The sequence below is a fragment of the Fusarium solani genome (genome assembly GCF_023522795.1).
Source record: "Fusarium solani strain SB1 chromosome Unknown bctg00000009, whole genome shotgun sequence".
NCBI lineage: Eukaryota > Fungi > Ascomycota > Sordariomycetes > Hypocreales > Nectriaceae > Fusarium > Fusarium solani.
In genome coordinates, this window is record NW_027072144.1 from 2224056 (window position 1) to 2250391 (window position 26336).

A 26336-nucleotide genomic window follows, 5' to 3' on the forward strand; every position below is an offset into this window, starting at 1 on the left:
TGGCATTGGATCCCACTTTCGGACGTCGGGTCTACGAAGTGGTTCAGAATCCTACGAAACACGAGCATTAGATGCTTAACTCCGAGCGCGATACTCCCACATCAGTGCTTATATAAATCTCGCTAATATGCCCAGCTAAGAATAAGCAATAAACCATTGCACCCTAATCCACTCAAAATTACCATTCCTTACATCGGACTTCCAACTATGACTGGTCTCAGATATGATCCTGAATATTTTAAGGCTATTGAGCCTTTCATAAAGGGTCGTAAAACTGCATCTGCAAAGACTGTTACCGAGATTCGCACCAATACGAATAACATCATAAGCCAAGTCATCGGCAACTCTCCATATCCCGCTGGTGTGACCGAAACCATGTACAAGATCAAGAGCTATGACGGAGTCGAGATCGAGTACACCCGCTTTGCATCCGAAGAAGCCTTAGCCTCAAAGGAACCTACACCAGCTGTAGTCTACTTTCACGGTGGGGCTTTTATAGCCTGTAGCGTCAAGCTCTTTGCACCGCAAATCGCTCGTTTAGCTGCCAATACGAATCTGCCGTATTTCGCAGTGTCATACCGACTGGCGCCAGAGCATCCAGCCCCAGCTGGAGTTGAAGATGCTTATGCGGTTATTCAGCACCTTTTAGAAACTGCTATTAAGTTTAACATCGACCCTACCAGGATTGCCGTCCACGGAGATAGTGCGGGCGGAGGTATCGCTGCAGGCGTTTGCCTACTTGCCAGGGACCGCAAGCTAGAGCCCCCTATTGCCAAGCAAATCCTTATCTATCCTATGCTGGATGATCGAATGAGAGTCGAGCAAGACGATCCCAGTGTCAAATTCATGTCATGGACACCGACTACGGCCACTATCGCCTGGGATGCCTACCTCGGAAAGGCTCGAGAAGGAAACGATGCGCAAACCTTATCTTATGTAGCGCCGGCTCGGGCCACAAACTTACGGGGCCTACCGCCCACCTACATTGAGGTCGGAACATTGGATCTTTTTAGAGATGAAGATTTGGAGTACGCTAGACGACTGGCTAACGATCATGTCGAAGTTGAGCTTCACCTTTGGCCGGGACTGCCACACGGATTTGATGGGGTTATGATCACAAGCTGGTATAAGCGGTCACAGGAGAGTCGCTTGAACGCCCTGAAGAGAATTGGAGTTTAGAGGTCTATATATGAGGGTTGTGCTTGTGGTTACCAAGGGTTCCCACATAAGCCCCAAAGAGCCTGCCAGGACTAATGAATTTCTAGCTGATTAGACCCATGGCTTTAATTTCATTCCTTTTATCATAGTTATCCCTTCGAATGCTTCTAGTAAATCTTAAAAAGTCTTAGCTGGCTCTCAACGGATTCCAGGCGCGTCATTCTTTTTCCTCTACCCAGGGGGCTGACTAATGATAGGCCGCCCCTCTGTTCATCACAGAGGGGGCATCACAACCTATAACTATGTCCCTGTGCAAGATAGGAACCGCCGAATCGGACATGTGTGAGTGCGGACGAGCACCAGAGACGATGGAACACTTTCTGTTCCGATGCACGAGATGGGAGACGGAGCGTGAAGTCATGCGACAAGCTGGACAAAGCATGATGGGAAACCTTTCCTACTTCCTTGGTGGAAAGTCAGCGTCGGACGGACCGAAATGGACACCTAACCTGAAGGCGGTGCGAGCGGCGGTAAAGTTTGCAATGGCGACGGGAAGACTGAGGTGAAAAAGGGAAACAGAACATACTAAACACCAACACTACAGCTGACTACTAACATTGAACAGCCTCATGTTGACAGACCATGCTTCAGCTGCTGGGGATAGGATGCTGAACACTTGGAGAAATCGGCCTTCGAGCAGGCCTGTCAAGCAGAGTCAAGCAAGCGGGGCTGGAAAAGAGACGAGCTGGAAGGAAGAGTGGGGCTCTTTTGGGTGGTCTGGAGGAATAGCGGAGAAGCGAAGACAGCTTAGCGTAGCCACTGGCCCTATGAGATCCGTTCTCCCCGGGCGTAATAAAAATACTACTACTACTACTACTATAACTATGTCACTGCTATAACCGCCTTGCGCACTGTAATTACCTCATTTCTCCACCAAATAAGGTCCAATTTCAATAAAAATATAATCAATAGATAGCGCTTTATCTGATCAATTGATTCTAATAATTTGAGCCTTCTTGAAGCTATTCCTACATTATTATGTATAAGTGAATGTGATGCCTAGTCTCGGGCCCGCGACTGCGGCACGGGAATTGTCATCCTGGCCACCACAATGCACGCCTCGACCCTCTCGTCATCCGAGTAGTTATTAGGCACGCGATCATAGCTAAATCCGCCCTAATCTTCTTGGCGTAATAGATCCTCTTCTTGATCGCTATTTTCAGGCAAATAATCCCCTCTTCCGGCCGTTAAAGCGGCTTGTGTGAATCCCTCGATCTACGTGTTCATAATGACCTTAATATCGTCATAATCCTCCTCCTCGTTGCCGGGCAAAAGCGGCGTTAAGTCTCCCGATAATACCGAGAGCACATCTTCAGGTATATTATCTAGCTGACCTCGCAAGGCTATAGCCTTATTAAGGTCGGCTAAATAGTCGGCGGCCTCGGGAATAGCTTCAAGAACGTGCCGGCCCCAAATTTAATAGTAGAAGTCCCATTTTTCCTTATCAGCTTTAATCCAAAGGCGCCGATGGTTCTCTAAGATCTCCTTTTCCGTCTTAGATATTATTCTCTAGCGGTCAGCCGCCTTTTCCAGCTTTGCTTTTACGACTGCGCCGCCACAGAGACGCGGCTAGCTATCGTCATGAAGGTTCTAGAGGACATTATTTTACTGCCTAGTTAGCCTCTTTGGCTCCAGTCTCTGCTCCTCTCGGTCTTATACTTTAACTATATGCTTTAACTCTCCTATAGTAAATGCTCCATCTTTTACGCCCTTAATTTAGCGTTGACTTCGTGTGTGGCATCCCTTGAGTCATATATATTCCTTCTATAACGTAAGGGTATTCTTATATGACTTTTGCGTCATAATAGCGAGATTAATATATGCTTTAGTATGCCAGATAACCTTCCTCGTTAGTATATTAAGGAGGGATATAGACTTTTGAACAGAGGGATCAAAGAGTTACTTTTTAACTCTCCTCGGGGTTACCTTATCTCTATTTAATTTTACTAAGAATAGCGGCTTTTCTCGCTCTTTAGCGTGCCGGCGGAGTAGACCTAGGATAACTTCTAGGTTAATAAGGAAAATGCCTGACTTCTTAAAGCCAATATATATATAATAGGCCTTAAAGGCAGCTATATACATACAATTCCACTGGTTCAGAAAGTCAAATCGAGAGATCTATAGACCGCCGGCTATCATAAAGTCTCTAAGAGCGTATTTCTATTCATTTTTAAGGTATTAATAAACGCTAACGTCAAGAGGTTATAGACGATAACTCAGGTGACTTGGGAGGCGGTACGGGATAATATCAAACATTCTATAATACTATATAAATTTAGGGTCCTCATGAGCGGAAAAGAAGTTCATTAATAGGAGCCGGTACGAGGTTAGAGCCTTCTTGACTTGGTAACGAGGTTTAAACGCATATTCCTTGTCAAACTAAGACTTCGTGATAGTCATTAGGTAGCCAAATCACTCCTTAATAAAGGATCCAGCGAAAGTCTCGCTAGCGGCAAAGGAACAGGGATTAAAGTATTGCAGCCACTAGATAGCTCGATGAGAGTTATTATAACCCGTATCAGTGAAAGTGAGGACAACCCGCTCGTCAATATCAGCCCGCGTATATTCCTCTAATAGTCTTCGCCATGAGTATTAGGAACGAAGGAATTAACCTCCTAGCTGCACTAACGGCATTAATAGACATCAAAGACTCCTTATTCCCGGGCTAAAAGATAGTCATCTATGTGTTTCATTTCATCTGGGTAGAAAAGAGCTTAAGGCTACCATTTACCCACCTAATTTATAAGGGGGTCTCGTCAAAGTTCCAAAGATCATACTTTTAGATACTAAGGGTGCTTATTAGGGCGTCGAATTCCTTAAACTAATTATCGATGTGTTATATATTGGTCTCGGCGGCGGCACGGGTAACTTCTTAGACTTTTAGGGACTTTTATTGAAGCTCTAGATGACGCTTTTTAAACCTCCGTACCCACGATACCGATACAAGGGGCTGTGGGTTATCAAATCGGTGTCCCCGAAGGAAACTGGCGTAGTTACGGATGGAGGTTTCTAATATAGCAAAAGCGCTCCTTTTAACTAAGCGGATAAAGGTCACCAAAGCCCGTTCTTCCGGCCCAGTCAGCGCTAACGGTGTCCCTCCTTTGGAATCAGAAGGCAGCGGTTTCCCAGCTTTTAATAGATATATATATTTCTTAGCCAGGGCGGCATTTACGTAGTGAAGCGCGGCGGTATCACTGATACTATATTTGCCTGGGGAGGGGTTCGCCCGAGTTATCAGTAGCGTGGATGGCCCGGATAGATACGCATGCGCCGCACGCGCCGCAGCAGCGCTTTCTTTGGCTGAAAATCGAGGCATGGTTAATTTCAATTAAAAATAAATTCGGTCTTTAATTTAAAGCTATTCAGACTTCAATTCGTGGAGAAATGAGGCAATTACGGTGCGCAAGGCAGTTACAGCAGTGACGCAGTTACAGGTTATGATGCCCCCCTCTCTGATGAAGAGAGGGTTGCGCGGCGCCGTCTAGGCGCACAGGTCCTGTGTGCTCGGGGCACAGTCCCCCTCTGTCGGCAGGCTAGGGGCACAGTCCCTTGACTAAGCATCCATCTTGACGCAATTCCAAGGGAGCAATTTTCAGGGGTTAAGCATCTTTATCCTGACCTCTGCATCATGTCATCAATCAACCTCAATGGATCAATTTCCGGAAGACTGCTTACCTCCTGAGCATACATATGCATCCAGAGATGATCTATTCCAAGCGATCAATGACTGGGCATCGCCACGAGGCTATGCCTTTGTTACTGGAAGGTCCAACAAAAGCAAGTCTGGGAGGCTTACAGTATACTTCACTTGCGATCGTGCCCGTCGGCCTCCAAGCGCCTCAAGAAGCCGTGTTCGGGCAACCTGCACTCGAAGTACTCTCTGCCACATTCTCTGTCATCGCAAAGGAACTACCGGACGCATCTGGCTGGGTTGTACGACATCGATCGGATAGTCAATATGCTGTACATAACCATACGCCAAGCACCCACCCGACTGCCCATCCTGTTCTACGAAGGCTCTCAAAAGACGACAAATCAACAATTAGCAATCTTACAAAGGCTGGAATCAGCTCAAAGGAGATCAGGACCTATATGCGGCAACATTCAAATTCCATTGCAACCCAGAAGGATATCTCGAACAGTATCGCAGAAGCTCGACGATCATCTTGCTTTGGCGAAAATACAATGCATGCTCTTATTAACCAACTAGACCAAGAGGGTTTTTTTTTGGAATCGTATGCAGGTGGATAGTGAAGGCAGGGTTACGGCGGTTTTATTTGCTCATCCTGACTCACTTGCGTATCTGCAAGCGTACTCCGACCTTCTTCTTTTAGACTGCACATATAAGACGAACCGATATGGCATGCCGCTTCTGGACATCATCGGCGTTGATGCCTGTCAACGATCATTCTGCGTTGCCTTTGCATTCCTCAGCGGCGAAGAGGAACAAGACTACCTATGGGCTCTCGAACGACTGAAGTCGTTATGTGAGATCTGCAATACAAGCTTTCCATCTGTCATTATTACAGACTGCGCTTTAGCTTGTATAAATGCAGTTGCTATCTGCTTTCCTTCTGCAGTCCTTCTGCTGTGCCTTTGGCATGCCAATAAGGCAGTCCTTGCTTATTGTCGACCAGCCTTTATTCAATACCGGACGGACCCAAAGATAATGGAGGCAGGGCTTCTTAGGTGGCAGGAGTTCTATAACCAGTGGCATTCGATCATTCAATCAGCTGATCAGATAACCTTCGATCAACGGGTTCAGCAGCTTGAGCAGCGGTATCTACCCGCCTACGCCAATGAGATTGCATATTTGCATGCAACGTGGCTAAACCCTCACAAGGAGAAGCTTGTAAAAGCTTGGGTTGATCAACATCTCCACTTTGGTACTGTTGTTACCTCCCATGTGGAGGGTATTCATAGCCTGCTTAAAAGCTATTTGAATACGTCTACACTAGATTTATTTGAGGCTTGGGGTGCCATTACACGAGCTGTTACCAACCAAGTCCATCAGCTACAGTCAAACCAAGCCCAGCAGCAACTTCGACAACTAATTGAGCTTCGTATAGCTCTATATAGCGCTGTTCAAGGCTGGGTATCTTTTGAGGCGTTGAGGAAGGTTGAAGAGCAACGAAAGCGGCTTTTAGATAAAAACTTCCCCCTGCCCCGCTGCACTGGCGTTTTTATGCGAACACTGGGATTGCCTTGTGCTCACTTACTTCAGACTCTGCAAGAACAAGGCAAAGTTCTTCTTCTTGAGCACTTCCACAAGCATTGGCACCTCAAGCGCTCAGGGCAGCAATAATTGCTTCTTGAGCCTCGCGCTCGAATAGATGCAAGGCCCGCCGTATCGAACTTGCCAAAATCAAGCACAAGAAGACTACCGAGCTCCTTTGAGGCCGCTGAGGCTATAGGAAAGGCAAGAGCGAAGGCCCCGTCAAAATGTAGTAGATGCCATGAAGTTGGTCACCAAATGAATTCGAAGGCATGTCCCTTGCGGCATCAAGAGCTTTTGGAAAGGGGCAGCAGCAGAGGCAAAGGCACTAGCAGTAACAGAAGCATCGGCAATGACAACGGCACCGACAGCCCTCGCTGATCAGCCAGAGACTATGACCGGGATCCTGCAAGACTCGACCGGCGGCGCCTCTCGGCGGCGCGGATCCCCTGTTCATGAACCATCTCCTTTGCCTGGCCCGCCATCGCCATCGCCACCGAGGTACGATTCGCCACAGGCCATATATGGACGATATGTCGCCGCAAGGAGCGCGTGGTACGCAGCGCAGCCGGCTGGCAGCATCAAGACGAACCAACAATATCGCAGGGTAATGGGACTCCCACTAAGGTATGACAAGCCGAGCTACGAGTGGTGCTTGGACTACAAGCAGATGTCCAAGCGCTGTGTCACGTCAACAGGATCAAGAGATTGGACGAAAGAAGAGATGATGGCGTATTTGGACTGGAGTAAAGCGGAGGATGAGCGAGTTGAAGCACAGGTTGCCGAGGAGATGGGAGACGATCCTTTAGCGAATAGAAGAAGGGGGAGTCAAAGATATTTGGGGGGGAGAATCGAAACGGACAGTAGGGAACAAGATGCTTTGCACTTAGCTCGTGGGCGTACAGAAGACTGTATCATTGTTGGAAGTAATGGGTATTAGACGATCACTTGGTACAAAAGCTGTCGAGTATCCTCTAGTTGCCGTAGCTGTGTAAATTTGGATTGGATAACTCTCTCCCACCCCCCCATTTCAGCAATCATATTTGAAAGGTAGTAATCGACTCTGTTAAATGCGTTGGTGTATTCAGTCAGTTCCTGATTCAACGGAAGGTGTCGCAGGGTAGGCATGTGTTGAGATCCGTTGCTTTGACGGATCAATGGCTATTCCGATCCATTGGTGGCTGGGATGTGGATGTCTTCTTGTCTATAGCTTTCGCTGGTTCGCGCTAGTCTTTCTTCTTCTTTAATCAATACAACATGCTCATCTCAACAGCATGATCTTCACGGCCTCATGAAACAACTGCATTAGTAATCTAGCCGTATGCTTTAAGTAGCTCTGCGGGATGGAGTACCCGCACCAAGAGACAACCTCAGACAACAATCAATCAACACACTGCTGCTGCTTATTATCGATTACCTGACCTTTGATCCTTTTAGCACGCTCAGTGCGACAGAAGGAAACGCTTAGTCAAGGGACTGTGCCCCTAGCCTGCCGACAGGGGGGGCTGTGCCCCGAGCACACAGGACCTGTGCGCCGATCACGTGGACTTATTTGCACAGCCGGCTGTGCACGTAACGCTCACCCGATCTGCTGGTGGCTGGGATGTGGATACTATGTAAGGTGCTGTGTTCCTCTCAGACATATGTAACCTAGACCTTTTAATATTACCGACAATTATTCGCTTCATCAGTCAAGACGCACTGGAAGCTGCCAGAGGGGCTGAAGGTGAAGTCGCATACGCTGTAAGAGGTGAAAATTGGTGAGATGTGAGTGATACCTTGTTGGTACATAGCCTGATTATGAAATGTCTGTCATGGATGAATGAAGCATCGGACTCTCGCTGAATATGCTCTATATTCGCTTCGTGATTCTTTGGTCTATGTCGTGTCGTCTGCCTCATTGCCTACCCGTCCGCATAAATAGATTTGATGGTAAATCGCGGTCCTTGAACTCAGGGTCAACATGATAGACAGTCTCATCGCCTTCTGGATAGAACCCCATTTTAATATATACTTTGCGTCCCATGCTCGATGCCTCAGTGATGGCCTCCAACCCGCCCCGACGCTTGGCCTCGTCAAGGCCCCATTGCACTAGCCGCTGAGCGATGCCCTTCCTTTGATGAGCCGGGTCGACGACACAGAGGTCCAACACCATGACGGCTGGCGGAGATGCAGTGGCCTTTTCCTTGATGACCTCGATGCGACGCCCGTGTAGCGAGCTGTCCAGTTGGACGAGGTAGCGCTGCTCAGCTTCATCTCCGGGGTAGAGAGTCTCTAAGTCCATGACCTTGCTAACGTCCTCAGGCTGAGGATCGCCGTAGCCTTCAACTACTGAGCACTGCTGCCAAATAGCGAAGCCTCCAATAACGCGGCGACCGTCGGAGTCGGGGAGAGTGGCCTTGAGGAAGACGGTGTTAAGGTCCCCGTCGCGGTTTCGCGTGACCGAAGACCAGCTGTCAACGAGGCGCTTGATACCAGCAGCTTCGCCAGCAGGCGTCTCCCACCCGGGGTTCATGGCGATCCAGAAGCCATCGCGAGTCTGGCGGCCGAAAGCGGCGGCGATGCAGGCAAAGGCCTCGGTGAGGTCTTCGGGGCTCGTGACGGGTTCGACTTGGATATCTGCCATGGCGATAGAAAATTCTCGGTGCTTCAAGAGAGGGGATTTGAAGCTCATGAACTGGTTGGCTTTCTTGGCTATTATACCTGGTTCCACTCTGTGTGGATTATCCATCGGTGTGAGTCATAAACACGAATCGACTTTACCCAAGATGGAGACAATGCCAACCGTTGATCCTGCGGCATGGGCTGTGGGATATCTAGACTTGAAGAGGATGTCAATTTAATCAATACGGCTGGATTAATATAGATTATATTGGTGCAATAGCAAAAGCCGTTTGGCCCGAATATCGAACTCTTTTGCTGTTGCGAAAACAATCCTACACCAGAGCACCTTTGAAGTGCCTACCTTAGCACGCAATTGTAATGTAAGCTAACACACGCTTCACTGCAAACTTAAACCCCCCCCTCGGAGCCCATTCGCTGAGACACTGGCCTCGTGGATGCCTAGGCGCTGCGCACCTTTTTTGAACAACAGGACGAAGGGGGGGCCGACCATCTCACTTCTCCAAGCGTACTCGCGGTTCTTGTTTTCACTGCAATTTAAAGCCCCCCGGAACTTCCACAAGTTACGGGGGAAGAGGGAAGAGACGACAATCGATTCACCATAAATTTAGCCCCCTCTGACATGGCTCTAGAATTTGCTTTATGTATCCGAGAACCATTGAAAAGACAGACACGTAACTATCGATAAATGCAGTCTCTTTCCTAGATGCTAAGCAAGCCGGAAAACTTATAGGATTAGATATTTATTACTTGTATTCAGAAGTAATAATCTCCATCATATTCGATCGTAATTGTAGTCTATGCCATTATCATATCTCCATAAGCCACCATACTACACCAAACCAGCCTGCTGGTCCTCCTAATTTTCGTCACTCCATCCATCTCCCCCATCATTTTCCCACATTGCATCGCCAACACGCAGTTCGTCGGTAATACTGCGATCCTTCATAGTCAACCTCCTCATTTTCCCACTGCGCCGGTGAGTACATATTATCCTGAGCGTTGAGGCGCATGGCGCTGGGGTGAATGGGACGACCATCATCTTCATCGTCCGAGTCTGAGTCGTGCTCGTAATCAGACGTCTCCTCCTCCGTTTCATGAGTAGACTTTCCAAGTGTTGAGGTACCGGGCACGGGTTGACTGTGTTGCTGGCCCTTTGAGATCCCTGACGACTCGAGATCCAATTCCATGTCTGAGAGGTCCAATTCTGGGAGTATGGGCTGAGAGGATGAATACCCTGAGTGGCTAGAAACAGTAGCTGGTTGCCAGTTGGTCTCGGCCGCGACCTCTGGCTGCCTGATCTCCTGGCTCTGCTCCGTACGCCAGTAGTGAACCGTGGTAGTCGCAGGTGACTCGTCGGTGTTCTCCCTGCGAAGGTGGGAGGGGACGAGATATCCATTTATCCTTACACTTTTAGGGTTATTAACCATAGAGCCCTTTGTGGTTATCAGTGCACACAGTGAAGCGTCGGGGCTTTTCATAAGGTCTAGTGCTGCATCTAAACGCACCTAAGATAAGGAAGGAAAACTTGTGCTCGCTGAATTTTAAATAGTGTTCTACCAATTCATGCCAGTAAGAAAGAAGATATGTTTTTCAAGAACCAACTTTGACACTAAGTCTAAAAGTCGTTTACCAGTTGTTTGCCGGTAAGGAAGACTATAGACCAATTCTCTCCATGGCCTAAATCATCTGCTCAACAAATTCCTGATCCATCTCGCTATACTGAGTCAACTTCTTTTCCAACTCCTCATCTGACATGTCCCTCTTCCATGGGATCGCGATTGGTGCACAAGTGGCCATGCTCTGGAAATAGGTGATGTGCGCAAGAATGTCCAGACCTATCGTGCCACCATTACACATAACGTTCGCCATGCCCTCACAAACCTTGATCTCGGTCACGGTGTAGTCCTTATCAAGTGGGCCACCGTCAAGCCAGTATTCTGGGCTAGTGTGACGGTATCCAAAGACGATAGGAGGAAGACGTGGGACGGGGTCATCACCATGTGTGACGCGATATTCAGCGCCCGTCTGTTGAGTGACGAAGTTGGCGAAGAAGTCATTTCCTACTCTTGGAGAGCCGTAGGTGTAAAGGTCAAAAGGAAAGCCGTCTTTGCGCAGGTACGCAGCCGCAACAGTAGCGACGGCACCACCGAGAGAGTGTCCGGTAGCGACGAACTTGAAAGTCGGGTTTGCAGTCTTCGCTGCGGAGACAGCAGCTTTGATATTGGCTGCAACCTCCTCCCAAGCATCCAAGAAGCCGGTGTGAACTCCACAGCCAGCAACAAGGTCGCAGGTCTTTTGACCAAAGTTGAAGTTTGTGATCCAGTTTCGCACGTTGATGCTGCCACGTACAGAGACAACGATCTCCTTACGAGCGTTGTCAGTTGCCACATAGGCACCGATGCCCGTCTTCGTACCACTGGAAAGCTTTGTGAGTCATGGTCCTCATGTTGCTGTTCGTGATCTTGGGGCAGTTGACTAACACTACCGATCCGACAACGATAGCAGCGTCCTTTTCAATGTCAGGGCAATTCCTGGCATTGCAGTGGACTGGTTTGCCAACTGCCGTATTGAAATTGCAATACGCAGCATCAGCATGCTGGAGATAGAACCTGAAGTTTGACAGATCCTGTGTCGTGACTGTCACAGCTAAGCTATATGTTAGCTCGTATTCGTTGGAGCTTCATATCGGTCAATTTGCTCACCTCGATGCTCAAGTACCCGAGTATTCTCATCAACAGAGGGCACTGGGCTAGCTGCCGTAAAGGCAATTATGGAAATAAGAGATAGGACGAGCATCATGACAGAGGTCTCAATGAGAGAGTCAATTGAGTTGGATTGTCGATCTGAAGAGGATGATGTGTGCTGAAGTTTTCTGATTACACAACAACGACGTGGCTTTTTATACAATTTGGAGAACGCTCACTTCGATATTCACATGCTGAAGCGTCTCGTATTGAGGTCAGTTACTATCAATTCATCAGGCATAGAGATTCACAAGCAAATAACGTCGTTCACACAGCGTGCGTTTCTCATCCGAGGATGTGTAAAGCAAAGGTCGTCCTCGCGGAGCGGGGTTCAATGGACTCCTACAACGCTTGGCAAACTCCGGTTAGACAGGGGCAATGGTTCTCAGAACGTTGCCAGATCCAGCCGAGAGCCGGATGCTTAGTTTACTTGAGATGCCTATTCTGGTATCGGAATTGAGGAACCGTGATCATGGTGTTGAGGTTTCCCGGGGGCGGGAAACCGAGGTGCTTTTGGCGCCGGTATGCAGCGATCAACATTTGGAGACTAAGGCCGGCAGGGCGTTCTAGGATCATCAAATCGAGGCCTTTGGTCGTATTGAGCATCTCAGCCAAGAAAGGGGACGGCAATCGCTATCCGACCCTTGCAGGAAGCCGGGACCACCTATCTTCTGGCTTGTGCTGCGTGAAGGATCAGCCCTTTCCGGATGGCAGACCTCGTCATTAGGCATATGACTGCTCTCTAACCATCTTCATGATCCCTCCAAAGTTAATTCTACATACTAGTAGGGATCGTTATGCAACTCGGTACCCTCACCCGAGCTACAAACTCCGGACTCGGATGGAAGTCACATGGGTCCAACCCCGGACAGCGGTTCGGCTCACCGTTGCACTGCCTTCGGGTGTACGCGTGGGATTTTGCGGGGTACCCAGGTTCCCTAGACGTCAGCTTCAGCCGAAGAGCCCTTGCCGCTCGTCAGGCTCGGCGAAATATGATCCCACCGCAACTAATAAGCTCAGGCAACCTACTCATGGCAAGTTCCGGGAATTACCTAAGAAGTAATCTAGCTTTTCCAGGGCTTTATTCATCCATGTGCGATATGCGATCGTATGATGCCCGTACTCCGATAACCCGATCTGACTCAGACGAGAGGCGGGATTTTCTTGTCAAGGTCTTTCCAGGCCAAGAAATTAAGATATTGGCGTATTATTTCGTCTTCAAAATGTCTCACCAGGCTGTTTCTCCTCCTTGTTGGCTAAGCCGATCGCGTATTTGCGTGACGGTAACTTTTCATCCAGCAGACCTTTCGTGTTCACTGGCACTGTCAATCCGATCCTACTTTCTGTGAGCCAAGGAACAAGATAGGAGGGTTACAAATCACAGTACCGGTAAGTCAATCCACAGTCCTGTGATTACGGGCCCTCCAGTGAGTTCACCGATCGGCGAGGGAGGTTGAAGTCGGTCGGGTGACTCTGGTCGGGCTTCCAAGGGGGCCTGAGAGGCGCACGGGTACCCGTGCGCCTATTAAGCCCCACTCTAAAGTCACCGCTTAGTCAGTTATGGTGGGCACAGGGAAACCAATAGCATCGTGTACGATTCCATTGTAACCCTCGTTGCCTTAGACCCATGCAATTCGAGCGAGGCCAAGGTGATCCAAGTCAGTGCATATGGGGTGAAATGTATGGGAACTCTGAGCTGGCGAAGATGAAGCTGCCCGTACTTCCAAAAAGGGAAGTAGTTTAGCATCCTGATTCATTGGGGCTGTGCGACGCTGATGCTACTGATCACACCTGCTGACCGGGAAGGCCGCTGACTAAACTATTCACGGTCTAGTTTTCCCACCGTTAGTGGGTGCTTCAAGCGAACTCGATGAGGCTGCTCCCCTGCTTGGTATGTTTTATCCACCGCCGCTTAGTTATCGCAAGTTTTGTTGATCTCCTGAGTGCGTGAAGCCCTGTAGTCCGGACCTCGCCCCATATGACCTCGGGAACTCTGGAAGTATATGACGGGTATAGAAAGTTTAATCTATAAAAGATTTTATTTTAATTCTCTATTAAAATATTAATAATTTATTTTAATAAGTATAATAAAGTTCTTTTTATTTCTTAATAAGATCTAGGATATTAATCCTTATAAGAATACGAGCTTTTCTAATAAGAGGCATAGTATAGTATAAGTGCAAAAGTATATTAGCTTGCTTTATATGACTATTGGAGTTAGAGGAGTTACTTTCCTAGTTCTTAATATATCTTTTTATATTATAAAAGACTAAAGAAAATAAATAATAAAATCTTAACAAGGTGTAGGGTAGATAATAGATATAAATATAGAAGGTAAATAGATAGTGGAATCATTCCTTTATAAATAGCTGATTAGCTAGGTAAGGGATCATAGAGTAATAAAAGTTAGGTAAAAGATAAATAAAGTTATAGAAAGAAAAGAAAGCTTTTAATTAGTGGTTTTATTGCTTGTATTACTTGATGTAAAAGTCCTTATTATCAAGGTCTTTTATAAATATAATTTTAAGAAAAATAAGCTTATAAGATATAAGCCTAGGATTTTATTACCCTATAGTATAGCTTATGCGCTATCTTATAGCTTGCTTACCTAAGCTTTAGACGCTTAGATAAGCAAGATATTAAGGAGTTACAATAATGCCCCTTTCAGGCAATATTACCCTTTTAGGAAGGGTCACGTGACTTCGGACTTAGGGCTCTTATAGAGCCCGATAAAGCCGATAAAGCCGTGCCTTTCTATAGGGTATTTCCTATCCGGTTTTAAATCTCTTAGTTTAAAACCTTTAAGGTTTCAGCTTCTTCCAACTACAGCCCGGCTTTAAGCTATCCGTTTCTAGCAAAACTAATAGGGTTTTAAAGCCCGGAATTAGAGCTATCCGACGGTATAACTTTTATCCGAATCGGGTTAATAGATTCCGATCAATTAGCTATATAAACTATAAACCCTCTCTTAGAAATAGCTTTTGAGATCTTCAACGAATTCAACCAATAAGACTACCTATAAGAAGCTGGCCTTCTTCTTTATAACCTTATCTATTATTTTCCCCACTTTTATTACTCTATGATACCTTATCTAGCCAATCAGCTTTTTATAAGGACTGATTCCACTGCCTATTCTCCTCCTATTTTAGTTACCTACCCTATACTATTTTCAGACTTTATAGTCTCTATTTTTCAGTCTTTTACACTTGAGGAACTAAGGATCTAAGGAAGGTGTTAATTCTAAGATAATGGCTATTTTATAAAGAATAACTCAGCATCTGTTAGTCCGATTCGGACTAAGAGTATGCTATTAGATAGTTCTAAATCCGGGCTATCTAACTATATAAGGTTTGTTAAAACTAAATAAGAGTTAGTCGAGTTATGGTATAAATAAGCTAAAACCGTTAAAGATTTAAAACTAGGATATTTAAAACCGGATAGAAAATATCTGTTATAATAAAATAGTGTTAACTGCTTTGACGGGCTTATAATCAAGCCCTAAGTCCGAGGTTACGTGGTGTACCCTATAGGGTAGTATTGCTAGAATTAGTTAATTCTAGTCATTGTGTAACTCTCTAATATCTTGCTTATATAAGCTTGTATAGCTTAGGTAAGTAATATTTATAAAGTGCTAGCTAGATAGTATAAAATATTAAAATTCTAAGTTTATGTCTTATAGGTCTATTTTCCTATAATTATTTATAAAATCCCATTATATAATAAAAGTCTTGTATTGTGACGGTCGAGGTTCCCAACGTAGTAAACCGGAACCGAATTGGTTTATGTTGGCAGTTGTAACGGGGCGTAACGTACTGAGCGTAGGGTGGCGAATCACGTCTGATAATATCAAGAAGTATTCTTGAGTAATCAAGTTATATTGACAGCTAGAGAGCCAAGTGGGCATAGGAAATGTGCAAATGAGCGACTTTATATACTACATCTCTTTTTGCGGGAGCGATATTAAAAAGTCGCTCCTTCCTCTAGGAGCGATATTGTGAACGGCCTCTAGTAACTGTATTCCAGCTATCTAGTCCAGGATGCTATTTACATCAAAGATGAAGAAGAAAGAAAGAAGTTCTCAAGTGCCCCTGAGCTGTGGGGTAATTTCCCATCCCTGGCGCGCACGAGCTCAGTACGTCTTGCGGCACAGCCGCAAGGATATGGGCCCTGGCCCGTGACAGATATTGAAAAGTCGCTTCTGCGTGTTGGAGCGATAAAGGGTGTCGCTCCTTCCATGATTGGTTGCTTACCTAGGGTCACGTGCAAGGACAGTGGCGAGTTCTCGTGTGACGACGGGTTGTAACATGTATAGAGGCATATATAAATTTAATCAAAACTTTAACTTATGTTTTTTAAGTAGGGGAGCGTGGCTAGGAAAAGAGCAAAGCATAGATTAAGTTATAACTATATATTAGATTTAATATAATATCAGGCATAGATATATAGCTATCTAATAATAAGTACAAGTAGCTAATTAAAGAGTTTAAATTATTATATAAGTATTAGAGCTGATATTACTAATATAATTTAAGACAGCGGTAAAGTAATTTGTAAATGGTTACTTTAAACCTATGCTAGAATGTTACGAGTAGGAAGATCAACCAGGGATACGAACGGAAAACGTCGGAGCTCGGAATGGAACAAACAGGCCCCGGTGGAAGTGGTGTGTGGTCGAACTGGTCGAACGGGAACGAGTTCGACCACGTTCGACCAAAAGTGAAACCTTAACCTTAAATGGTCGAACAGGTCGAACAAAGAGCGCGTTCGACCACGATCGACCAAGTAAATCAGAATAAGTATATATAGTCTCGCTCATTCCCACTTTCCTATGTCTGGATAGCTCTCCAGCTTTCAATACAACTTGATTACTCAAGAATACTTCTTGACATTATCAGACGTGATTCGCCACCCTATACTCAGTACGCCACGCCCCGTTGCAACTGCCAACATAAACCAAATCAGGTTACGGTTTACTACGTTGGGAACCTTGACCGTCACATAGAAGCTTCTACTATTACTATATAAGCTACTCTTGGAAATATAGCTATAGCTAGTTTTACCTTTATAACTAAACTTATTATTGCTTCTAAAGCTACTGTAGCTATTGCTCAAGACATGAACGAAAACCTATAGTAAAAATATGATTAAAATAAATCTTAAAATTTATTATATTAGTACTAAGTTAAGATTACCTTGAGAATATAAAGCCTAGCCCCTCTAACCCTTGCTGTTGTGTAGGGCAAGCTAATATACTTTTGCTCTTATACAATAGTAGCTAACGTACATGATAAGCGAGCGGCGCAGACAAGCGAGCAACGCAGTTAAAATTTCTTAGTATTTACACTTTAAATTTAAAAAATTCTTAAAGATTAAGGGTAAGCTTAAAATAGTTATAAATTAGTAAGTAAGACTATTAATATATTAGTAGCTTAAAAATGATTTTTTTAAACTTTTAAAAAAATTCTTTATTAAGTTATTAGATAAAATTCTATTCGCACTGTTTTTTTTTAAGTTTTTTATTTTTTAAAAATCTAAAAAAAATACCTCATAGTTTTCTTTTTAGTTAAATAGCTAAAAAATACTATTTTTAAGGTTCTAGCTATTTTATATCTATTTTTAAATACTTAAGGTTTATTATTTTTAAGTGCACAGTATAGGTGCGCCGCTCGCTTGTCTGCGCCGCTCGCTTATCATATACGTTATTGCATTTAGCTAAATAACTTAACCCGGGCTAACGTACTTGATAGGTGAGTGTCTCAAACAAGCGAGTCTCTCAAATTACCTTATAGTAGGATTTTCTCTTTAAACAAAAATCACTTTAAAAATTCTATAAAAATAGGTTAAAGCCTAAAATAGCTAGCATTTTAAATATAGCTTATTTAGATAAAGAAAAATAATATATAACTTTTCTAGATTTTTATAACAATTCCTTATAAGGGAGTTTTTTTTTTTTTAAAAAAAAAAGAAAAGGTATATTCGCACTGTATAGATAGTTACTTCTCTGTAAAGCAATTTTTTTTGAAAAAATAAAAAAAATATATTAAGATTTTATAAAAAAATTCAGTTTTATAAAAATACTCTTTTTAGGTTAATAGCTATTTTATAATAGCTTTTAGAACTTTTAAGTTAGCTATTTTTAGGTGCACAGTATGCTGAGACACTCACTTGCCTGAGACACTCACCTATCATATAAGTTACAGTTTTTCAGCTAAAGAGAACTGAGGCATGACCTTTAAGCTCTTTTAAATAGAACTATATAAATTTCATATTAATATACTAACTTTAATACTTTTAGACATATTTTAATTTTTCATTTTTATATTTCTTATTAAAAAACAGGTTATCTGTACTGAAAGCTAGGTTACTAAAATTTCTAAAAATTTCTTTTTATATAGTATTTATGGTAATTTATCTATGCTTAAATTTCTACCTAGTTTAAGCCTAGTTTGGATTTTTAAAGGCTTTTTGAAAAACCTCGATTTAAGTTGTAAATACCTAATGTCCGACTCGCTTATCATATACGTTAGGTAAACTACTTAGAAGTATAATATTTATAATATGCTAATTTATAGAAGCTAGTATTATTAGAACTCCTATTACAACTTAACTTAGTAGATAAACTGTATACTGCTAATTTAATATATTTTAATTAGCTATAATCCCTTATTATAACTCGCATAATGGGCTTCATGCACTTAGGAGGTGGCCACTTTTGGCCATACCGCAGTTCATCGTTCGGGAAAAGCAGCCGCAGGAGTGCTCTACCCTCCAGCTCCATGTCTTCAACAAATCTTCATTAGGAACGGGTCGTAGAAATTTTGCAATATTTCATCTTTGCCCCACGTTGTTCAGAGTGTTTGCGGACCTTTCGTGCCCGTCGCAATGGGTGCCTCGAGGTGGCGTGCTCGCCGCATGGTAGAAAAGGGGATGCATCACATTACATTGTACTTTCACGTTGTTCTCAGGCAGCAGGAGAGTTACGTGTTCCACTCCTTTACCCCGCCCACCCAGGGTCTCCAGCGTTGTGTCGCCGGTACGTGTATATATATAATATGTGTCCCATCCCCATCCCCATTCTCCGTAAACCAGTAGTGACTTTGGCCGCGCCACAATCAAACCATCATACCAACATGGCTCAGATCACACTGTTTACGGACAGTCGCTTCCCCTGTCCGCAGCGACTTCAGCTAGTCATACTCGAGCTAGGCATCACAGTGAAGGGCGTTCAAGAGCTCGACATTGAGAGGTCTGAGCAAAAGGCAAGCTTCAACTTCAATCCAATAAAGATACGATTTGCTGATAAGCTGTATGCAGAGCACCGAGCTTAGGAAACTCAACCCTTCAGGAGCAGTCCCGTTCATCCAAGATGATGCGCAGAAACCTCCTCTGCTCCTCTCTGAATCTCGTGCTATTGCCAGATACCTGGCATTAAGATATTCTACCAGCACTGGTCGAAATCCTATGCTCGTACCCGACGCAGGAGATTTTATAGGCTTAGCCAAGTTCGAAGAAGCCGCGTCCATTGAACTTACTTGTTTTGACGCTGCGGCCAACCCACTCGTCTTTGAGGAATACTTCAAATTGTTAGTCTTAACATCCCTTCGTACTAATCATCTTTGAGCTTACATTTCTGACTGGCGGAGCAGGCGGTACTCGAATCGGGCTGCAGATACTGAACGGTGCAAGGCGTTGAGGGAACGTCTCAATGACGTATTGACACTTCTTGACAACAGACTTGCCGGGCAACAATTCATGGCCGGAGAGGTGATTATTGCTCATAACCTACACGAATAATCGTAGACGAATCTAACAGCGTTCCCAGACAGTGACTCTAGTGGATTTCTTCTATGTACCATACATGCACTATCTCGCTACACATGTTTGGCCGTCAGTTCTGGATGGTCGACAGCACCTCGGCGCATGGTGGAAAATGATGCAAGGCCGAGATTCGTATCGTGTAGTATTCGGCCAGCAAGCGGCGAACTAACGGTCTTAGCTCGGGCATCGCATACCCGTTGTCACATGCGGGCATTGCAAAAGCAGGCTATGTCGAGGCGCTTTTAGGAGAGGAATATACGGGACCGAGGATCTGCTCTATTGTATGTTATGTTTATCATGCCACTCGACTTTGTGGCCATACTTAGCATCAGTTGGGGCCGCTCTCTAGTATGGTAAATAGACACTTATTCTTTAATATGTACACTAAATCACCGTCTCAACTGTGCTCCGCGCAGGCGGCGGCGATGGCATCGGCCTCGTCCAGCCCGGCTCATGATTAAATAGCCTTGGGCCTAGGTGTTATGTCGCATATCACCACGAGGTTCGTGCGACTGGATATGAAACGCGGCCCGTACTTTGGGGTTGTGCATCCGGTTTCACATCCAACTTGTCGCATCAAGGATTCCAATCCTAACGGCATGAGCTTAAATAGCTGTGCCCGAACACATGGCTGTTCAATTTCCTTTGTTCTTTAGATAATTCTCATAAATTGACTGGTGCCATCAATGATCCCTGTGGAGCCAATTGTCTGACACATTTCTTATCAGGCCTCGTGAGGGCGGTGTCTGTGAAACATGGATGGCATGTAACCATTGCATTGCCTATCTGGATGGTAAGAATAGAAAAGCAATTTGGCTTGGTCTTTATCAAGCATTCAACTGGTTGCAATAGTTGCAGTTTCTATAAACAGCCGACGCAAGATTGTCGAGTTTGTGCCGGAGTCGCCTCAGCACTTGAACCTCTCTGCGCAGCTCGATCATGTCCCTCTCCCTCCCGGCGCTCATGGGTCCGACGTTATACGTCTTCTTTGCAAGGTGGGTTTCAAGGCACTCCACCTCTGTAACGGTGTTATTGCTCTTCCCCAGTTGCCTGCCAGGTTTCAAGGATGGGGGGTTTCTCCGAAGTCGACCTGGCGACGGACGCTGCTGCCACTCATGCTCCAGTCTTGCATGACCATGTCAGTAAACCCCTCAACCAGCATGTCGATGAGACCAAGGAGCGTTAGACCGGCAGATGGAGTCTGCGTCATGTTGGGCATTTGTTTGGTGTAATTGGTGTTGACGACTGTGAGAGTATGAAAGGGGTAGTTAAAATGAGGTTGGAAGTATAATGAATTAGTACGTAGGTAAGCAGAGTGTCGCAGGGTAGGCATGATCTTCACGGCCTCATGAAACAACTGCGTTAGTAATCTAGCCGTATGCTTTAAGTAGCTTTGCGGGATGGAGTACCCCGCACAAGAGATAACTTCAGACAACAATCAATCAACACACTGCTGCTGCTCATTATTCTTTACCTGACACTTGATCTTTTTAGCACGCTCAGTGCGACACAGAGTGATGGACTGCATTTTATAGCCCTGGACTTGGAACCAGGCTGGCATACGACTTAAAGGCCTTGCCACTGTCCGGAAGACACCAAGTCAATATTTGCACTTCCTCCCTCTACTCTAGCCGAATACAACGAATTATCACGTTGCTTGTGGATCAATGGCGGTTCCCATTCTCCATGCTAAAAATAACACAGAAGCAATTTCGGAGCATTTATCTGGATTCAGCTGTGCAGGCCTACGTGCATCGTCAGAGCAGTTGTCTAACCGCGAGCCTCGTGCGACTGGAGTTGGGTTATCTCTAAAAGTGAGTGGGCTGTACTGATTGTGACCGCTCGTGGCGTTCATTGTGTCACACATAACCAGCCAGTGATGACTCGAGAAGTTGAAAGCCTAATGCCTTTTGTTTGGTGTTTGTAGTAGATGTTTCAGCTACTTGTCCTCGTGACGTTGGGATGTACGGACGGCATCGATTACAGACGGCTTGGGGGGCGCTATTGCACCAGTTGCCATGGGGCACGACGCGTGCCCAGACACGAAAAGGCTTACCAAGATCAATTCAGCCCTCACCTCTCGCGCCAGCCTGGTCGAGATACTTTGAGGTGTGGCAGTCGTCCGGGATTGGATGACGCTGAACTAAAGGCATCATTCTGTAAGCATGAACTCTTCCATCATTAATGCACTTTCGGCTGTGGAACTGTAGGGTAAAAACTTTAATGATGACTTGTCTAGCTATTCAAGGTCCAGTCTATCGAGTCGCATGCTTCTGAAGGTGCTCCTAAGGAAACGCATGGGTGGAGAGCTGGTTTCCACTCTTATCATATCTCTTGGGAAGAACATTGAGAACGCCGTTGATGTCCCTCGGCTCAAAGTCCAAGACGGAGCTTCCCTGGGTGAGAACATTCAATCCGTAGTTCTCCCTGATCCAGTAGGAAAACATGTCCATGCCAGAGACGGCACCGCCGCCAGTCCAGATGTTGCCATCCACAACCCACTTCTTGTCGTTGGCCCACTTGACGTTGGGGTAGATTTGCTTCATCAACTGGAATGCCACGTTGTTGATGGTGGCATTCTTTCCGTCCAAGACACCTGTTGACGCCACAACGGCTGCGCCAGTGCAGTTGGTGAAGAGCAGTTTTCCAGCAGCGACGTGCTTTCGGATAAAGTCGGCATGCTTGGGGTGCAGCTTGAAGTTAACAGGGTCGGGTCCTCCGACCAAGAGGATGTCGAGCTCGGGGCACTCATCCACAGTCGTAGAGGGCACAATGGTGATGTCGCTCGAGAGCAGGTGGACGGGTTCCTTATCCACTCCGATATGGTGAAAGACGAATTCGGGGGCACGGGAAAGTGTGTCATCCGTTACTCCAGTCAAGGACTGGAGTGCTCCCATGTACCGCTTGGTGCAGGAGTTGAGGAGGTCGACTGGGCCAAGGACATCGATGGCCTGGTAGTCGAAGAGGAGAGCGCCGAAGTGGAGGGGAGCCATTGTGTGTTTGGTTATGGAAGAGATGATGTAAGATGGAAGTTGCGAGAGGATGAGTGACTTGAGAATGATGGAATAAAGTGCGGGAGGGATCTAGATCTTATATAACCTTGGACCTGCGTGTCCCCACGGGTTGCGTGACATGCGTCGGCGGGGTGTATATACCCGGAAGGGCTCGGTATTCAGACATACATTTGTCGCCCGCTACAAATTCCTCTCGGGGGAAGCCGCTGGCTTTACCGGCGCCGTCTAGGCGCACAGGTCCGTACAGTCACAGGCCCGTACACATAGTCAGCAACATCCACTGTAATATTTCTGCTTCACCGCTGACCGCCTGTAACCCCTCCATCATAACTATTAAGGGCTGCTTTTATATTTAAACGGGCAACATTTTGCACCTCTTTTATGGCCTTTTGTATGACACTTAATTAATTCTAACTCCTTTTTATAGCTATTAGAATTAAGAAAGAGCTATTACTAAGTTATTATTATTGCTAATAAAACATATACTTAATTCTAGACATAGGCTATAGTTAATTATATAGAAAGATATATTAAGAGCTAGGAAAGTAACTCCTCTAACTCCAATAGTCATATAAAGCAAGCTAATATACTTTTGCACTTATACTATACTATGCCTCTTATTAGAAAAGCTCGTATTCTTATAAGGATTAATATCCTAGATCTTATTAAGAAATAAAAAGAACTTTATTATACTTATTAAAATAAATTATTAATATTTTAATAGAGAATTAAAATAAAATCTTTTATAGATTAAACTTTCTATACCCGTCATATACTTCCAGAGTTCCCGAGGTCATATGGGGCGAGGTCCGGACTACAGGGCTTCACGCACTCAGGAGATCAACAAAACTTGCGATAACTAAGCGGCGGTGGATAAAACATACCAAGCAGGGGAGCAGCCTCATCGAGTTCGCTTGAAGCACCCACTAACGGTGGGAAAACTAGACCGTGAATAGTTTAGTCAGCGGCCTTCCCGGTCAGCAGGTGTGATCAGTAGCATCAGCGTCGCACAGCCCCAATGAATCAGGATGCTAAACTACTTCCCTTTTTGGAAGTACGGGCAGCTTCATCTTCGCCAGCTCAGAGTTCCCATACATTTCACCCCATATGCACTGACTTGGATCACCTTGGCCTCGCTCGAATTGCATGGGTCTAAGGCAACGAGGGTTACAATGGAATCGTACACGATGCTATTGGTTTCCCTGTGCCCACTATAATTGACTAAGCGGCGACTTGAGAGTTCCGTTTATATGAGCTGGATATCGCACAGGGCGCCATGGAACATATATAAGGCGGCTTTCGCGACCTCGGATCTTGTTGAATCTCCTCGAAATTCTTGCATCTTAGAAAGGTTTACCAAGACGTTTTTTTTTTCGTTCATAATAGGACCACCCTCGACAGAATTGCCTCTCATGACTGAACAAAAGAAACCCTACAAGTGGATCGACAGGGAGATCGAATCCTTGGACCCCTATAAAGACTATCCGCAAATCTTCCGGCTGTCGATGAGCTATGGCGGTAATGATTTCATCAATACTTTGATGTATTCCTTGATTTTTCCTAGCTTCATCGTTACAGAATGGGGCGCCCGTGCCATCTGGCGTGAAGACGGTGGAAAAGTCTTGAACAAGCCAGCGGATAGGGTTGAGCAGACGGAAAACAGAAATGCAGCTTGGTGGTGGTATGGCCCGCATGACCCGAGAACCAAACAATCGGTTGAGAGTATCAACAAACTACACTCGTACTGGGCGAAACACTACAAGGGCGACTTCTCACACAACGACGACTACATTTATACCCTCGCCTCCACCGCTGTTTTCATGCACCGTCTTCGGCTACAGCTTGGCCTCCCAGGAGTCACAGACAACGTCAAGACTGCGTCATTCCTTGTTATGCGGGATATGGCGCCTCTGTTTCGTGCCGAAGGGGGAAACCTCTTCATTCCTTTCCGGAAGACTGGGATGGCCTGCTCAAATTTTGTGAGCATTTCGAAAATCAGCCCCACCCTGGATCTGAGCAGGGCAATCTCTGCGCCAATGCTCTATACGACTTGTTCGCCTTCCGTTTCTTTCCTAAGCCCCTGCGCTGGTTCAGGCGCTCCGTCCCTATTGCGCTGAGCCTGCCGACTACGTTGCGGGCCCACAGAATCAAACCCGTCAATCCCATGCTGAAAGCCCTCATTATCTGGGTTGTCAGCTGGATTTTCTGGCTTCAAGATAATGTCTTCCCGGACCCTCAAGTTGCTTTCATTCAGCGGCTAGAGGGTCTGACACCAGACGATCAATCGCGACGCAGGTACGAAATACGGAAAGTAGACAAGGACTATGGGCTATACTTTGCGAACCGCCATTCGGAGGTTCCAGCGTGGGGAGGATGCCCTTACCATGAGGCTCTCAAGGTCGTCAGGAAAGGCGGGTTTCCGGCCACCGAGTATAAGATGGAGTAATCTTCTGGGTGTAGAAATTGAATTCTATAAGCCTCGTTGTGTCTGGTTGCCAAGAGCATTGGACCTCGCGTAAATTACCATTTTGAATTTCGTTGTCATCGAGCTAGCCAGTTGAGGATTCGTGATGTTTGAACTTCCTTTTACCATACCGGGCCTCGAGCGGTTCGACGATGCGAGACGTGATCCAACCTGGGAGTTTTGCGAGACAAGCTTGATTACTCGCCATGCATGATAGACAACGGCATGAGAAAAGGGGCCCAAATACTTGCCCGGGGTAATATGGTTCACCCCGTCTCAGAAGAGTCGATAAAAGGTCCTCACGGCCCTCGATGAAGGCCCAGCAGAGAGGTCTGTCCTGTCTATACACGTAACCACCACTGATGTCTGACCGTGCGGCGATGGCTTCAAGGTCTGCTCCTTTGCTGAGCATTGTCTGGAGCAGCTCTTCTAGCAAAGTCTCGTCATCGACCCGGATGGCACTATGGCAAAGAGTCTTCTGTTTGCCCGCGCTCATTTGTTATTTTGGGGTGCGCAAGAGTGACCTGACGTAATGGCCATCTCCCGATTATATCGCCATTTACAACGGCGTATTCGCATCACTGTGTTTCGAATCAAGGCTGACTTTCACAAGTCTATCAATTCATGAAGCGATATGAGGGAGCATTGTGCGCACTAGCAATGTATAGGATACTGTCTAATCTCTGATTTGGGTGCATTCGGTCCTGCTGCCCATGCAACATTGCCCTGTCGACTTGGGAGAATCCTTGCTACCACCGAGGGCTGATGATGGCTTCAATGATTCCTTGTCAATCCCTGGTCCTTTCGGCTCCCTACCCTCTGAATAGAAGGGCTACTAGAAGTTATCAATTGCAGTCTAAGAACCTCACGCATCCCTGCATACGAGCGTAGTTGCGGAGACAACGCAAGCTCTCATGCGGCTCACCAACTCGCGAGCTTGCCTAGGATTTAGCGGTCCAACCGCGCGGTAATTCGGTAAAGATTCCGCGAGCGGCCTCAGTGCCTTGCTCGGCTACATTCACAAGCCAAGGGAGGGCAATAGAGGGGATGGAGTGATCCGACAGTGCAAGTTCCAAGCACAACTCTACCTTTTTAAACTCGGATGTTCCATCTCCCTTGATTACTGCCAAAAACCCATTGAACAGAAAATCTACTTGTTGTGGCATGTGATTCTTTAATGGTTTTACATTTGCTGGTATGGGGTCCATGCAACAAGAAGAAGTCAGATCCATCATCAG

At 45.8% G+C, this 26336-nt stretch overlaps 8 protein-coding genes across 8 annotated transcripts; 4 read left to right on the forward strand and 4 right to left on the reverse strand.

Annotated features, from left to right (window-relative positions):
- Positions 1-207: 207 nt before the first annotated feature.
- Positions 208-1179, forward strand: MRS44_013741 (uncharacterized protein; the record flags this gene model as incomplete). The annotated part of the gene is made up of 1 exon (XM_065617197.1): positions 208-1179. The coding sequence occupies one exon, from the start codon at positions 208-210 to the stop codon at positions 1177-1179; it is 972 nt and encodes a 323-aa protein (XP_065473269.1).
- Positions 1180-1460: 281 nt separating this feature from the next.
- On the forward strand, positions 1461-2057 carry MRS44_013742 (uncharacterized protein; the record flags this gene model as incomplete). The annotated part of the gene is made up of 2 exons (XM_065617198.1): positions 1461-1720; positions 1784-2057. The coding sequence occupies 2 exons, from the start codon at positions 1461-1463 to the stop codon at positions 2055-2057; spliced, it is 534 nt and encodes a 177-aa protein (XP_065473270.1).
- Positions 2058-8330: 6273 nt separating this feature from the next.
- MRS44_013743 (uncharacterized protein) lies at positions 8331-9059 on the reverse strand (the record flags this gene model as incomplete). Its single annotated transcript, XM_046277092.2, has 1 exon — positions 8331-9059. One exon carries the CDS (start codon positions 9057-9059, stop codon positions 8331-8333), a length of 729 nt encoding a protein of 242 aa, XP_046128831.2.
- Positions 9060-9945: 886 nt separating this feature from the next.
- On the reverse strand, positions 9946-10536 carry MRS44_013744 (uncharacterized protein; the record flags this gene model as incomplete). Its single annotated transcript, XM_046274099.2, has 1 exon — positions 9946-10536. One exon carries the CDS (start codon positions 10534-10536, stop codon positions 9946-9948), a length of 591 nt encoding a protein of 196 aa, XP_046128830.2.
- Positions 10537-10735: 199 nt separating this feature from the next.
- Positions 10736-11854, reverse strand: MRS44_013745 (uncharacterized protein; the record flags this gene model as incomplete). The annotated part of the gene is made up of 3 exons (XM_046277091.2): positions 10736-11474; positions 11539-11704; positions 11761-11854. The coding sequence occupies 3 exons, from the start codon at positions 11852-11854 to the stop codon at positions 10736-10738; spliced, it is 999 nt and encodes a 332-aa protein (XP_046128829.2).
- A 6830-nt stretch (positions 11855-18684) lies between these two features.
- On the forward strand, positions 18685-19789 carry MRS44_013746 (uncharacterized protein; the record flags this gene model as incomplete). The annotated part of the gene is made up of 4 exons (XM_065617199.1): positions 18685-18835; positions 19148-19385; positions 19449-19566; positions 19616-19789. The coding sequence occupies 4 exons, from the start codon at positions 18685-18687 to the stop codon at positions 19787-19789; spliced, it is 681 nt and encodes a 226-aa protein (XP_065473271.1).
- A 2116-nt stretch (positions 19790-21905) lies between these two features.
- Positions 21906-22613, reverse strand: MRS44_013747 (uncharacterized protein; the record flags this gene model as incomplete). Its single annotated transcript, XM_046277089.2, has 1 exon — positions 21906-22613. One exon carries the CDS (start codon positions 22611-22613, stop codon positions 21906-21908), a length of 708 nt encoding a protein of 235 aa, XP_046128827.2.
- A 1433-nt stretch (positions 22614-24046) lies between these two features.
- MRS44_013748 (uncharacterized protein) lies at positions 24047-25080 on the forward strand (the record flags this gene model as incomplete). Its single annotated transcript, XM_065617200.1, has 2 exons — positions 24047-24613; positions 24655-25080. 2 exons carry the CDS (start codon positions 24047-24049, stop codon positions 25078-25080), a joined length of 993 nt encoding a protein of 330 aa, XP_065473272.1.
- Between the last annotated feature and the right edge of the window lie 1256 nt (positions 25081-26336).